Raw genomic sequence first — 16,540 nt, forward strand, 5'->3', positions numbered from 1 at the left:
GGGTGTGATTGAAACAGTGGGTGGGTTTATTAACATTTTGAGCGAAACCAATTGAATTAAATGCAGTGCCAAGTTAAGTTATTTACCCTTATTAGTCCCACAATGGGGAAATTGCACCACCCAAAGTGCACACACACCCGGAGCAGTGGGCAGCCATTGCTGCGGCGCCCGGGGAGCAGTTGGGGGTTCGATGATTCTTGCCAGTCCTGAGACTCGAACCCACAACTTTCAGGTTACAAGTCTCAACTCTCTAAGACTGCCCCCAGACTATAATTTTAAACATCTACATGAATGTTAAAATCCTACTCTATAATATATACTCTATATCTGAACTAAGCACTAAATCAGACAGGAAGTCTGGAAATTCAGTTAAAAACTCTGAGTAAGGGACAGGTGGACGGTACACAGTGACAAGTAGAACTGGTTTTTGTGTTTTCCAGTTGGATGTGAGAGACTAAGAGTGAGGCTCTCAAATGAGTTATAACTGTTCTGAGGATGAAAGTTTAATAATAAGTTTGAGTGGAAGATTGCAGCTACTCCTCCACCTCGACCTGTGCTTCGAGGAACATGATAATTTTATGACTGAGGGGGGTTGATTCATTCAGACTGACATATTCATCCTGCTGTAACCAGGTTTCAGTAAGATAAAGTAGGTCAATTTGGTGATCAGTTATCAAATCATTTACTAACAGAGATTTAGATGAAAGAGACCTAATATTTAATAATCCACATCTAACTGTTCTGTTTTTCTGTTCAATAAGAGGAGTGGTCTTAATTTTTATTAGGTTTTTATGAATAACTCCTCTTCTGTTAACTTCTGATTTATATGATTTAGATGTTCGAGGGGCAGACACAATCTCTATGGGGGGAGGGGGGTGTTGGCAGCAATAAGGAAAATGCAGAGAGACGTTTTAGACTGAGTCTCTGCATCCCGGTCCCCACCCTGGATTGTCAGACTTTAGGTAGGCTAATAAACTTGGCCAAATTTCTAGAGATGAGAGCTGCACCATTCAAAGTGGGATGGATGCCGTCTCTCGCTACCAGACCGGGTTTTCCCCAGAAAGTGGCCCAATTGTCTATGAAGCCCACATCGTTTGCTGGACACCACCTAGACAGCCAGCGACGGAACGACGACATGTGGCTAAACATGTCATCGCTGGTCAGATTGGGGAGGGGTCCAGAGAAAACTACGGAGTCCGACATTAATTTAGCAAAGTTACACACCGACGCAACATTAATTTTAGTGACCTCCGATTGGCGTAATCGGGTGTCATTGCTGCCGACGTGAATAACAATTTTCCCATATTTACGATTAGCCTTAGCCAGCAGCTTCAGATTTGACTCGATGTCGGCCGCTCTGGCCCCAGGAAACATTTGACTATGGTCGCTGGTGTCTCTATTTTCACGTTCCTGACTATGGAATCGCCAATTATCAGAGTCGGTTTCTCAGCGGGTGTGTCGCTGAGCGGGGAAAATCTATTAGAAACGTGAACAGGCAGGTGATGAGCCGTGGGCTTCTGCTTAAGAGTACGTTTCCGTCGGACCATCGCCCAGGCTAATTCTCCGGGCTGCTCCGGAGCTGCCCTTGGACCGCTAACAGACCCTGAGTTCGGTGGCTCCACACCAGCTAACGGGGCTAGGCTAGCTGGCTTTTGTTCGAAGGTGCGGAGCCGCGCTTCCAAATCAGTGATCCTCGCCTCCAAGGCTAACAGAACCTTACACTTATTACAGGTATCATTATCGCTAAAGGAGGCAGAGGAATAGCTAAATATGTGGCACACCGAGCAGGAGGGAGAGGGAGAAGCCATGTTACTAGCTATCTAAGCTAACTGGTAGGCTAACGAGCACTTGAAATAGCAAGAAATAACGGTCAAAATAGAAAGGGACTTGACTAGTACAGGAATATATAGCAGTTATTGATTTGTTCAAAGAGTTTAGTTTAGACTAAAGCTAGTCTGTTGCTAATCCGTAGACGAGCTACACAGCACACACACAGCACAACATTCTTGCAACAGGAAGTGAATTGTCTTACAAGGAAACAGCTTCACAGCTGTTTGGGAGTTTCCACAGTGGAACATTAGCTGTCAAATGTAGTGGAGTAAAAAAACAGGTTTTCGCTCTCAAATATAGTGTGATATATTTAGAAGAACATGTACTTCATATTTGCACTGAAGTACATTACTCAACAGTGTTTACTTTTTATCATTGATATTAAAATTTTAAAATTATATTGTGTATATTATTAGAAATGAATGAATGAAACATTAGGGTGATCAAGCTGAAACAAAGTTCCTTCGAAGGACTGAACCACACATTCTCCTTGTAGTTCTGTTTGAATTTGTGAAATGTAATGGGGCTTTTAGTTTTGTCATTATTTCATAAAAATATATGTGGGCACCCTGGTTCAGTGGTTTGCATCTTACAGCAGGAAAAAAACTGCTTGTCTTTCTGGCCTTCTATTAACCACTGTTGAACAACTGGCAACACTGTCTTCTGCCCTGACCATGTGTTAACTGAGAATATGGTGTAGACAGCGAGAACACATAAAGAAGAATTCATAAGGAAACAGAAATGAATGCATGAATGTATAGCATAAAGTTAGACAAATGACATCACACATTCCTGAGTAAGGTAAGTATATAAACAATTATATGTGACTGAAAATGCGGCTGGCTTCAACCACAGTGAAAATAAATATATCCATCAAAATAATAATCACAACTAATACAATCTAATCTTACAGACTGTGCAGAATGAAGGTCAAAATCAAAGAGGATGTGGATGTAACAACACCTCTCTCCACTGCTATGTCACTGCTCAAAATGGCCACTTTGATAAACTCCAGTGGTTTTATGTACACCTACCACTAGGTGTCACTAAACATATGCTAAATTGTGTGAGTTGTTTTTTGCCAGATGGACTATTGAACTGTCAGGGATTTAGCCCATTTTAGCCTAGGAGATACATGGACAGGTCCTCCAACCTGTGAACCTCAACGGACGTCAGAGCTAAGCAAGACATCGGCCATAATTCATTACTGTTTTTTTTTTTTGTTTTGTTTTGTTTTTTTAACAGGATTCAATTTAAAGGACTGATAGAGCCACAGTGACCCTCACTGGAGAGATTACCCCCAATGATAACCAGTGAGATCTATTGTCTGTGTTAATCAGTGTATTTCAGTATGTTGTAATCGTATCAGACCATCTGAATTATGAGTGTTTGCACCATTCAAGTCATATGTAGCTAAATAATAAACTGTATCACCAGGTCATTCATTTGTGGCTGTCATTGAATCAATATTATGATGAAACCTCTGCTATGAGCATGTGCTTAATTCTAACTAACCACTGTTGTTGGTTTAGTTATGTGTAATAGAAAGTGTCACTAAAAATAGTCAAAGTGGAATCAGGCTGTTTAATAAGATACTCTGCAGTCCGTAATTTTAAACAAAGGATTAATTTTTCCCTTTCTTCAGAATCAGTTTTATGGCTTTGAATCCCTGCATCTAGATGAGAACCTACAAAAACTGAGACAAGGCTTTGTTCTGGGCAACACAGGTGTTGCAGGAGGCTGAGGCCCTATGGGGTAGACAGCCAGTGTGATGTGAAGATACCAGTAAAAAAGGAGGTGCGATAAGACAATGACATCAAGAAACTGACTGCTAATGCAGTTGGACAATGTGCTTTTTTCATAAAATCACTTTTGTTGTTTCATTATTTATACAGAAAATTTAATTACAATTTCTACAACAGTTTGCATTTTACTGTTATTTTGAATTGATAAAGTACTAATACAATATACTGCTCAAAAAATGAATAGGACAGTCAAAAAACACACCAGAACTCAATGAACAGATTATTCAAATGAAAATCTTTACTAAAATCGAAGTGAAAAATTGAAAGAAGAATCAGTGAAGAGAAGAACATCACACGTAAAACCATTCCCTTTTTCGGGGTTGTCTTACTTTTTTCTCTCCATTGCACCTGTTGTCACTTTCAGTTGTATCAAAACAGGTGAAACTGATTCACAATCACTTGTGCTTCCTAAATACAGACTGATATCAGACTAAGCAGTTTAGTTACTGGTTGCTAGTGATGGCAAAATCGAAGCTTTATGAAGCACCGAGCCACTTTGAGATAACTGCCCTGAAAACAACACACTGCTTCGAAGCATTTGATAGAGTCAGAAGAGTGACATCTGCTGGCTGGTTTTGAGAACTGCATCTGAGCGGATGTCCTGACAAAGCCTCACTGCTTCAGGCTGTGATGGATCTCACATTCTATCTTTTTCTGAGGCTTTAATAAGTTATTTTGTCAAAGGTGTGTCATTGTCTTTGTCTTTGCATAATGCAACATTTAAAGATGTTTGTACAACAGGCAAGGCTGATGAGGCAAACATGTGTAATAGTAAAATTGTATTGGTGTATTTTGATGCTGGTGCTTATGCAACTTTGTTTTTTATATTATAAATTCAGAGACTTTGGCATTTGTGTGGGTTCAAAGATTTTTATTTAGAAAAGGAATCATGAGATACATACAGTTTTAATCTAATTTAATTATCTAATTTAATCTGCTCCTTTTGTGGCTCACTACCTCTCCAGCTTTGGAGAAGACCTGCTTGCATGGCACAGGACTTACCTATCTATTACTAAACCTACTCTGTTTCTATGTCTCTCTGGTGTGTGTGTGTGTGTGTGTGTGTGTGTGTGTGTGACTCAGATCTTTTAAAGCCTTGACATATTGAAAAGCTCCTTCAAAATTCCCGCGAAGCAGCTCGACACGTCATGTGACGTAACGAGGACTCTCTCACAGCGATCACGTGATTTTGGGCATGTTGAAGCAGGGATCGAAACACTGCTCAGCGACACTTCCGGTTCCAAAGATTCATACTGTGTCGAGCAGACGGACTCGAGCGTCCCATCACTACCTCTGCCTCCTTTAGCGATAATGATACCTGTATTAAGTGTAAGGTTCTGTTAGCCTTGGAGGCGAGGATCACTGATTTGGAAGCGCGGCTCCGCACCTTCGAACAAAAGCCAGCTAGCCTAGCCCCGTTAGCTGGTGTGGAGCCACCGAACTCAGGGTCTGTTAGCGGTCCAAGGGCAGCTCCGGAGCAGCCCGGAGAATTAGCCTGGGCGATGGTCCGACGGAAACGTACTCCTAAGCAGAAGCCCACGGCTCATCACCTGCCTGTTCACGTTTCTAATAGATTTTCCCCGCTCAGCGACACACCCGCTGAGAAACCGACTCTGATAATTGGCGATTCCATAGTCAGGAACGTGAAAATAGAGACACCAGCGACCATAGTCAAATGTTTCCTGGGGCCAGAGCGGGCGACATCGAGTCAAATCTGAAGCTGCTGGCTAAGGCTCATCGTAAATATGGGGAAATTGTTATTCACGTCGGCAGCAATGACACCCGATTACGCCAATCGGAGGTCACTAAAATTAATGTTGAGTCGGTGTGTACAAATTAAGACCACTCCTCTTATTGAACAGAACTGTCAGATGTGGATTATTAAATATTAGGTCCCTTTCTTCTAAATCTCTGTTAGTAAATGATTTGATAACTGATCACCAAATTGACCTACTTTATCTTACTGAAACCTGGTTACAGCAGGATGAATATGTCAGTCTGAATGAATCAACCCCCCTCAGTCATAAAAATTATCATGTTCCTCGAAGCACAGGTCGAGGTGGAGGAGTAGCTGCAATCTTCCACTCAAACTTATTATTAAACTTTCATCCTCAGAACAGTTATAACTCATTTGAGAGCCTCACTCTTAGTCTCTCACATACAAACTGGAAAACACAAAAACCAGTTCTACTTGTCATTTTGTACCGTCCACCTGTCCCTTACTCAGAGTTTTTAACTGAATTCCCTGACTTCCTGTCTGATTTAGTGCTTAGATCAGATAAAGTCATTATAGTGGGAGATTTTAACATTCATGTAGATGTTGAAAATAACAGCCTCAGCATTGCATTTAATTCTATATTAGATTCAATTGGTTTCATTCAAAACGTTAATAAACCCACCCACTGTTTCAATCACACCCTTGATCTTGTTCTGACCTATGGCATTGAAATTGAACATCTAATAGGTTTTCCCCCAAATCCTGTTTTGTCAGATCATTCTTTAATAACTTTTGAATTTAAGATGATGGATCATGCAGCATGTGGAAGAAAATTCCACTACAGCAGATGTTTATCCGACAACGCTGTTAATAAATTTAAGAAAATGATTCCATCTTTATTTACATCTATGCCAAGTATAAACATAGTGGAGGGCAGCTGCCTTAATCCTACTCCCTACCAAATTGATCATGTTGTTGACAGCGCTGTAACCTCACTGCGTGAAACGCTTGATTCTGTAGCCCCTCTGAAAAAGAAGTTAGTGAATCAGAGAAGACTAGCCCCATGGTATAATTTACATGTTCGTACCTTAAAGCAGGCATCACGAAGGCTGGAAAGGAAGTGGCGTTCCACAAACTTAGAGGAAATTTTTCTAGCCTGGAAAAACAGTCTACTAACATATAAAAAAGCTCTCCGTAAAGCCAGAACTGCATACTATTCATCACTAATAGAGGAAAATAAGAACAATCCCAGGTTTCCTTTCAGCACTGTAGCCAGGCTGACAAAAAGTCACAGCTCCGTTGAGCCCAGTGTTCCCTTAGCTCTCAGCAGTGATGACTTTATGAGTTTCTTTACAAATAAAATCACAACTATTAGAGATAAAATTCAGCAGATGCTTCCTATACCTGCAATAAATGAATCTTCTACTACAGTAGCTCTTGAATCATCTGTAAGACCTCAGTTATGTTTAGACTGCTTCTCTCCTATAGATCTCTCTGAATTTACATCAGTAGTTGCTTCATCGAAATCATCAACGTGTCTCTTAGACCCCATCCCGACTAGACTGCTTAAAGGCACCCTGCCATTAATGAACTCATCTTTATTAGACTTAGTAAATTTATCTCTAGTATCAGGCTACGTACCACAGGCCTTTAAGACTGCAGTAATCAAACCTTTACTCAAAAAGCCTAGTCTTGATCCAGGAGTCTTGGAGGCAGACACTCTCTGTACTTTTAAGGCTAGACTTAAAACCTTCCTCTTTGACAAAGCATATAGTTAGGGCTGGCTTCAGGTAACCCTGAACCATCCCTTAGTTATGCTGCTATAGGCCTAGACTGCCCAAGGACCATCGGTGCACTGAGCTCCCCTTTCCCTTCCCCTCCCCTCTCTTCTCTCCTCCCTCCTCACATGTATATTCCACCACTGAATGTCACTAACCTTGTGCTCTCCCTCTCTCTCTGTTCTCTCTCTCTCTGTACCTTCTGCAGGTGTCCCTGGTCCTGGAGCTGTATATCGCTGATGTGCAGTTACTGGCCCCACCAACCTGCAGTGTCTATTTGTTGTTTATTGTTGCTGTTCTTTTCTCTCTCCTCTATCCACTCACCCCAACCGGTCGAGGCAGATGGCCGCCCAGACTGATCCTGGTTCTGCTGGAGGTTTTTTCTTCCTTTAAAGGAGTTTTTCCTCTCCACTGTTGCCAAGTGCTGCTCATAAAGGATTTGTTGAGTTTTTTTGTAAAGTGCCTTGAGATGATTTGTATTGTGATTTGGCGCTATACAAATAAAATTTAATTTAATTGAATTCCTCTCTATCTCAGGAAACAGTACTTATGGCCATAAACTAACGTTTTGATTGTGTAGTTGACAGTAATTGACTGTGCAAACAACAAAAGATGAAAAATAGTTCCAATTGCAGTTATTCTGGCTATTCCATTATAGTTATTCCCACTTCAGAAAACCAAATCCAAGAGTACAAATCTTAACCAATAATAAAAGCCACCTCATCTAAAATCAGGAAACATACAAAGGTGACTACCACCGAAGAATCCACTCCTTTGGGTCATGTTTGTCATGCGAACAGTCTTTTCTTCTCACCTGTGTCCTTCTCATGTTTTTGTATTTTAATCCATTTTTGTCTAAATCTTGTGCTCACTTTGCTACAAACAATTCATAATTTAACACAGTGGTTCCAAACTTTTTCTGCAAGGCCTCCTCTTTTTAGATAAGAATACTAACTATAACACTAGCATTTTAAGACACACTACAAACTGTGGTCTGTTCTAATTAATGGTTGAACTTGTGAAGCAATGCATGATGTTATATTGTAAACTTATCATCTTATGCTATCAGTGATCAAGCATGCTTCATGACCCATAGTGCCGTGCCTCCTCCAGCAGTTATGCCCCCCACACTGGGAGCCACTGGTTTAACATATTTTTGACTTATTTTTAATGTGAACATGTCTGCTTACAGTTATCCTTGCACCAGCTGCCATCTCTTCCATGACAGGGCACATTAACACAGTCGACTGTGCACTAGTTTTTTAATGGACATGAAAACACAACAATAAGCACTGGCACCTTTTGTGTTGTTCACTGTATATGGTTGTTGCTTATTGCATTAAGTCAGGTGTTTATTGAAATACGTCAGTTTCTTTTTCTTTGTCTCACTGTTCTGCACCTTGGTCCATATGGAATGATATGTTGTTCAGCTGTGTACTTTGTATGTGGAGGAAGGACTATAAAAGTTGACCGTTACTATTTTTATGACTTATACTGCAACAAGCCACCATGAGGCAATCGACTTGCAGTGGCTTCCATTATGGGGAGCATTCACCTCATCTGTCCTTTACATGGTGCATGGTCCATTAGAATGTTGGGGGAAAAAAACTGAAGCTGTTATTTTTTTCTATTAACGATGAGATAAAGAAGAAATTAACAATGCAGTACAATCACTTTTCACCATCTGGTAAGCCTTTGAGTGCCAAATGTGACCTACTCCAAATGGCAGAAGTAAATCACATTTTAAAAATAGGTAATGCTGGGACTGCTAATGTGGAATCTGTTAACTTCCATAAACTACAATACTCCAAATATTGCATTTTTAATAATATTCAAATGAACTGACTTTTTCAAAATAACTTTATTACATGAAATCTTTACAACATACAATTCATCTTATATCATCCTCATATTTTGGGCGGTCCAGCTAGTTTCCACCCTTCCATCTTGCCAACTTTTGTGAAGAAGGCCAGTGTTCCCAGACCCAGGCATGCTGATGTTCCTGTCATAGCACTGTGGGCTAGAGAAACACACACAGAGCAGACAAGATGGCTTCAGTTAGACAAGACAGCACAACTGTAACACTTCTATACAGTAATAAATAGTACATAGAAGTAGCTGTTCCATCCCTAGCTGGACATAAACATACCGAACATCATTACCTTCAAGGCAGTATTTCAGGAAGTGGGTTTAGTGATAATTCAGAGTTGTTTAACCCTGAATTGAGGGTTTTCTGTCCATCTCAGTCTGATGCTAATGTCAACTCAGAGTCAGTTATCGCCGTAACTTACTGCATGAAAGTAACGTGCTTGCTAGCAGGTTTTCTTCAAGAAACTGAGTCTGTCTCCTCCCTTCTGTCAAGCCTGCAGAGGCTGTCAAGACAGGCATTCATACAATTCACAGAGAACTGATCGGAGAGCGTTAATTTTAAAAATGTGTGCCAGGAGAAGCAGATCAAAATTGCAAGTTGCCAATTATTTATCTTTATTTATGTGATTTTATTTATGATCAATCAGTCATTGTAAGGGCAGTGATCTCTCCTTGTGTGCACAGCATGGATTTATCCTCAGTTCTGAATAAAACCTGTAGGCTTCACAGTCCTTGATTACACTGGTACTCCTATAAGAACAGGTGTCATTTTGTTAATCAGATCACCTCCTTTCAAACCTCAAGATGCAATACTGTAAGCTATTAGGGCCACAAGGGAAAATTTTACATTTGAAAAATATGAAATCTTGAGATTGAAAGCAAAATATGTCAACTAGGATTGTAATTATTTGCAAGTGAAATGTAGGCTATGTGTTGAAACTAGATTGTATTTGGAATGAAAGCCAATGAATGCAAAATAAATCTATTGAATAATGTTTAGGAGTCTGGGTTGTCGCTTTGTCTTCCAACGACCCAAAGCATACTGAAGAACTACTGCCAGAACACCAAAGTGAACATTATTGACTGGCCTGCACAAAGCCCTGACTTGAATTCCATTGAAAATCTGTGGGGTGAACTGAAGACCATCAAATCTGGAGGAGCTTGAGAGATTTGCCAAAGAAGAATAGGCTGGGATTACTCACATGTTGTTATAAATTACAACAAACGTGCTGTTATCCAGCAAAAATTGACAATTAGCATCAGTGGGGCTAATAATTTGACCCTGCTGGTTTTTGGATTTTGTGAAATAAATTATAATGTAAGCATACAAACTAAAACTCGCATGTTTGGAAAAGCAAATAAAAAAAAAAAAAAAAAAAAAAATTCCTTGATCTCTTTAACAGCAATTGGGAACATTTTCAAATAAACTTAACATTTCATACAGGGACTAATAGTTTTGTCCTTAAAACAAATGAGGTTAATGAGCCTATATAGTATGCCTTACCTGTTATGTTCTCATATTTCATTTTGAATTGCTGCTGGGTGTGCTTTTTAGCTCATTGGATTGCACTTAAATGGCAAGAAAATTTAATAAAATATAGTCACATGCCACCACGTCTTCATCTGTAACATACTATTAAAAAAGAACAAAGTGGGATAAAAGCTAAATGAGAGGACTATACATAATATCACTGTTTTTCAAACTTATGGATTTACTTGGGCAGCAATTTTCTCCTACGCCAACTTCCTCTTCTTTGCTGGTGTACCTATGTTGCTTTACTTTCAAAAAATGTGTTCATGTGTTCAACACTGCATAAGGTCCATGTAACACTTCTGTTCAATTTTTGAGACAAGACCAATAGAGAATTGAGAAATTAAATTCAATTTTCTAAAATACTATTTTTAAAATAGTATATTATTTTTATGATATATATTATTTTATAATATTTTTAACTGCATAAGATCTTTTTTCTTCATTGCCAAAGTAAATTGTATCTGAGCTCCACTGATCATGGCTTTAATTAGAATCTTCATGCACATGGTTAATCAACTCAGAGGTGGTTGAACTAACTCTGACCAGGTGTTCTGGAACTGGAAACTCAAGAGTTTCCCGTCTCAGGCTTAGTGAACTCAGAGTTCAGGGTTAAGTTCAGAGCAAACCTGCTGCTTGGAATACAGTAACTCCCCATGTTTTAACCGTCAGATCATACTAAAACAATATGGTATCTATATCAATACACCTTGAATGAGGTCATGTTTGTTTTTGGGGACACACTGCTACATGTGAACAGTAAGAACAGAATAATGTTTTCTTTTGAGAAGCACAGCAACTCTAAGAAGTCTTGCAGATTTGCACTTGTGCCTGCTGCAGCAGTCATATTAGTAAATTTAATAGTATAAAGAAAAACTGTGTACACAAGATTGTCCATGTATCACCTCTGTGGCTAATAATAAACTAAATACTGACTTTTTGGAGGTGAATACTTAATTTCTAATGACTGTAGATCAATATGTATTTCTAATTTTTTTTTCATGAAAATATTAACATCTACACCTTGCTGTTTCTACTGGCGCTGTACGTTTAACATTGCAACGCTACTGTATCTGCCATGTTGAATTTTTGCCATTTCTAAAAACTCTTTATCCCTTTATGTCTCTTGATGTTTTAGTCATCAAGAACATTGAATGTCACTAACCTTGTGCTCTCTCTCTCCCCTAGTTTGTGCTCTCTCCCTCTCTCTCTGTTCTCTCTGTACCTTCTGCAGGTGTCCCTGGTCCTGGAGCTGTATATCGCTGATGTGCAGTTACTGGTCCCACCAACCTGCAGTGTCTATTTGTTGTTTATTTTTGCTGTTCTTTTCTCTCTGCTCTATCCACTCACCCCAACCGGTCGAGGCAGATGGCCGCCCAAACTGAGCCCGGTTCTGCTGGAGGCTTTTTCTTCCGTTAAAGGGAGTTTTTCCTCTCCACTGTCGCCAAGTGCTTGCTCATAAGGGAATTGTTGGGTTTTTAGTTTTAGTTTTTGTAAAGTGCCTTGAGATGATTTGTATTGTGATTTGGCGCTATACAAATAAAATTGAATTGAATTGAATATTTACTACAACCAGAGCTGACCAATGTGCTAACCAATAGAATAACTAAAAACAGCAAAACCATACAAAATAAATGCAGTAAAACCAAGAGAAAGGTGTCAGAAAGGAGAACTGCATACTGGATGTTTTTTAACCCAGCGCATGTTGAAACCACTGCATTTCCGACACAGCACCACCGCTGCCACGGCACTGCAAAAATACCGTGGTGAGAAGGTGGGACATTTTGAATCACTACAACTGTAGGCTCTCTTTGGCTAATTAACAAATTTTTGATTTTGGATTTTCAGTATTAGATATTGGTATTCATTATTTTATGAAGGTTACAAAATATTATTATATTAGGTTACAAATTATTAGTATAATCTGACATAATAAGCCCTGTAGGTGGGGGGGAGGATTAGCTATGGAAAGCACCCAGTGTTTCCTCTACCAGGATTGATACTTACTTCTGGCTCCCAAGAAGATCCCAGAGGCACAGCCCCCGATGAAGTAATTCAATGGATCATCTGGAGCTTCACGGGCCTGAGCAGAGAGGCATGTTGTCATGCTGAATATGGCTCCCATGGTGGCTGGCACAACACAGACAGAGGTCTATTACACACAGTTTCATGCAATCATCCAAAGCAATCTATGGAATCCAAAAGTTAGTACTTGGTAATTTACATCGAAGTGTTTGAGTCACAGTAACACATCATCATTGTTCTGGCTCTGTACTCCAAACCTTATGATTCAAAATGAAACAATTACAGTCAAGTCCCTATTTTGCAGATCAGATTAGTGCATTAACCACAATAATTAGCTGTAGTCAAAATCTAGGTTATAAACTAAAGCAACCACAGAGCCAATACAACTTGGATTTAACAAACTCAAGGTATAAATTATAGCCCTTGGTATCCATGTGTGTATGTCAATATACAGCTTGTGTGGTTGTGCATGTAAGAAAAAGAGAGGGGAGAGATAATTGACTGGATGTTTACTGGGCCTTCAGTGACTATGTATGTATAAGAGTGAGAAAATAAGATTATGACAGGAGACCATGAAGTTACCCTTTAAAACAATTTTTTCTATGTTAACTCATAACACCGAAATATAAACAGGTAAGTGGCATATAATAATAGGGAGAGACTGTATACAAGACCAATGTTTATGATAAGCAAGGAATCTCAGCCACAGATCAAGCCTATGAAAACCTATGGAGTGTCAAATAACACAGTCAAATCAATAGATATCTTCCTGCCCTAATGTTAACCTTATTCTCCAATCGCTTACAAGCAATGTGCTGGTTATTTTTGGTGGATTATTTTGGGGCAATTTTCTTTTACTGGGTAAGTGCATTGTCTGTCTACAAGTAATACTCAATAACTAATTAAATATATATTGCTTTGGAAAATAAGAATTCAAGCCCTGATATTTTCTCCTGTTTTTTTCATTCTTCCAAAAGTTAGTTAGCCTCCACTTGTCCACATCCACTGAGGTCAAGTAGAAAGGCAATTTGATTGGCACACAGGACAGTGTCCCACAGGTCCCACAACAACAACACTGAGCTGCCCACGGATGAGCCTGCCTGTTAACTGGCTGATGTCAATTATGTTAAAAAGGGCAAAGATCAGGCCAGTTAATCAACCAACCAATTAATCTGTCAACCTCTAGTTACTGTATTCTATAGGAAAACTCAACCCAATCTGTTTTGAGAAAGCACTTGGTAAAGAATCCTCCAACAGAATCAGGCACTGGCAAAAGGTTTTAACAATTTCACGTGTCTTCCATTTTCATCTCTGCAACTGCATACAGTGTGCTGCCACAAACAGCTACATCACTTTTTAAGCAAGGGAATGTGGGACTTGTACTATATCATCTAAAAACCTGACATTGTAAACCACAGCTGTGTAGTTTGGATTTCCTAAGGAATAATATGAACATTACCCATGGTAACAGTTGTGTTGCTAGCCCTCTGTAGTGCTGCCAGTGCAGAATCAGGTTGGAATGCCACTATGTGATAGGCTGAACCCACCAGGCCTGAAAACATACACACAAAAACACATTAACAAAATTGTAGGCCTTATCTACAATGAATCATGAACATTAATATTCAGACACCCAAAACGTGTTATATCTGAGCTTCTTAGACAATGTATTGATTATTTATGGTCAATTGTTGCACAATAATATCTACATTTTATTAAACACACAGGATTAAAGTGAGGTGCTGCAGACCAAAAAACCTCCTAATGCTTTTCCCATCTACTCTGACTGAGTACCACATCAAACTGTGCTGCATTCCAAAAGTTTTGATTATTGTATTAAAATTACAGTCCTCATTCTATTGTGTTTCCCCACCTGTCATAAAAGAGCAGTAAAAAGCGCTTCCCAAAGCTTTTCTCTGAGAATCATCTGGGACTGTGTGCTAAAGAAATCAATGCCTAACGTGACTTTGGCCATCAAGTTCATTTTATGAACTCGCTTGTACAGTACAAAAAAAAAAAAACGATAGACGAGGTATTTGAAATATAAACAACACAAACATTATTTTTATTATAGTCCTCTCGTGATACACTTCACATGCTGGCTGTCTGCTCTGAAGCTGTGCAAAATACTCAGCTTCTTGAACTCGACAGACGTTAAATGGCTCTTCAGGACTTGTAAGACAGGTTGACCCGTAGTCCTCAGAACGTCGATGTTCTGTTGTCCTTCAGATTTGATAACTGCTCTGCGAGGTCCCATTTCCCACAACGGTTTTAAACCAGTTTCGTGGGCGACTGATTTGCACACGGGGATGCGATTGACGGCTGACTTGAATGCAGAGACAAGTCGATACAAATCAACAGCAAACGTTGGGAACTCCTGCGCTGGCTGCTTCTGTCTTAAGTAGTTAACACTGATCGAGACACAAACAACGTAGAGCTACATTTATTTTGTGGTCTGAATACAGCACCTGGGCTATCTGCTAACTCTATCTCCACAGCTCCAGCAAAACATTTAGCTAAGCTTGATTTCACGTCCCCGTACAGCGATCTATATTTATAGCCAATACAACTCATATCTACCTAAAGCCGTGCCCAGTTTGGTAGTAATCCATGTTTTTTCGACGCAGTTTTTGCCCTCTGGTAAGTCCCAGTACCCCATTTCGGACTTATCAAGGACACAGTCTAAATAATGATGGTCGTCTTCTTCTACTACTGCCGCTGCTTCTTCTTCCTTCTTTTTAATGGCGGGTGGTAAACCAGCTTAAAGTGCATTACCGCCACCAACTGGACTGGACCAACATTTCTCTTAAAACCTATTATATACTCTTACGTTCTACTAAGCTTCTTCCCAAGAAAACCCTCTAATGAAAAAAATCACAGTTTTATCTTCTTAAGTAGCTACTGTTAATACTATATCGTGCTGCTAGGCTCTGCAGTCTAACAACACATTTAATTGTTTCTGACTTATTGCAATTCCTGCATAATCCTATTGTATGCTTCCCAATTTTATGTAGTATTAAATTAAATCCTGTTTATCCTATTCTTAATCGAGCTATGATGCTTTCTTTCTGTTGATTCCAGCCCCCAATTATTCATTTTCCTACCTGTGTCTATGTACTGTTTGTACAATACTTAATGTCCATTTACAATATGCACAGCAGGTTGTCAGTGACACTCCTGTTACAGAACAACTCATAGACTTTGCACATTCACACAGTACGCAAGCAGGTACTTTTACACAGCATAAATCACTACACTGCACAGCACATATAAATGTGGAACCAGATGAATACGAAAGACAGTTGTTTGACACATTTATTGGATAAAGACAGTTGCTGTAGCCCTGTTGAACCCAAAAGCGTTAGCTCACACAACTAGTTCCATCTACAGTGGTGTGAAACAGTGTTGGCCCCCTTCCTGATTTATTTTTTTGCATGTTTGTCACACTTTAATGTTTCAGATCATCAAACAAATTTAAATATTAGTCAAAGATAACACAAGTAAACACATCATGCAGTTTTTAAATTAAGGTTTTTATTATTAAGGGAAAACAAAATCCAAAGCTACATGGCTCTTGTCATCAAATATTAAATAAATCTTATATATTTAAGTCAGTAATCTAAATCGATTATGATGTGCTGGGTATCAGCAGGTTTGTGATCTGTTTGTTGCACTTTTCGCCTGAAGAAAATATATTTGTGACTTTCTTTTAAAAACCAGATAGCTTGCAAGATAGTTTTTTTTTTTTTTTTTTACACAGTAATGAAGTGCAGCTTAGCTTGTGATCAGGGCACAAAGGAGTTGTCAGTTCTTTATGTGAGATTTCAGTGAAGTGCTTCTTGCAGTGTGAGAAGAATGCACTGCATTTTCTTCACTCAGTGGTTTTATAATAAGGTTGTTAATGTTAAGCTAATAATTTCATATGGAAAACAATAAGAAAAAGGGTCAGCTGAATTTGTATTATTAAGAATGTATTTAATAATTA

At 39.2% G+C, this 16,540-nt stretch overlaps 1 protein-coding gene across 1 annotated transcript; it reads right to left on the minus strand.

Annotated features, from left to right (window-relative positions):
* Positions 1–8,972: 8,972 nt before the first annotated feature.
* On the minus strand, positions 8,973–15,279 carry ndufa11 (NADH:ubiquinone oxidoreductase subunit A11). The gene is made up of 4 exons (XM_026322666.1): positions 15,136–15,279; positions 14,015–14,107; positions 12,538–12,660; positions 8,973–9,150 (listed from the first exon to the last, which is right to left on the minus strand). Exons 1-4 carry the CDS (start codon positions 15,212–15,214, stop codon positions 9,038–9,040), a joined length of 408 nt encoding a protein of 135 aa, XP_026178451.1. The 5' UTR covers positions 15,215–15,279; the 3' UTR covers positions 8,973–9,037.
* Between the last annotated feature and the right edge of the window lie 1,261 nt (positions 15,280–16,540).

Source organism: Mastacembelus armatus, chromosome 9, assembly GCF_900324485.2.
Source record: "Mastacembelus armatus chromosome 9, fMasArm1.2, whole genome shotgun sequence".
NCBI lineage: Eukaryota > Metazoa > Chordata > Actinopteri > Synbranchiformes > Mastacembelidae > Mastacembelus > Mastacembelus armatus.

Excerpts from the sequence above, each read along its gene's own strand:
- ndufa11 (XM_026322666.1), bottom strand. The coding sequence starts at position 15,214 with ATGGGGTACTGGGACTTACCAGAGGGCAAAAACTGCGTCGAAAAAACA. Across the intron at positions 14,108-15,135 it reads CAAACTGGGCACGGCTTTAG|GCCTGGTGGGTTCAGCCTAT; the intron begins GTAGATATGAGT and ends GTATGTTTTCAG. Across the intron at positions 9,151-12,537 it reads GATCTTCTTGGGAGCCAGAA|CCCACAGTGCTATGACAGGA; the intron begins GTAAGTATCAAT and ends GTGTTTCTCTAG.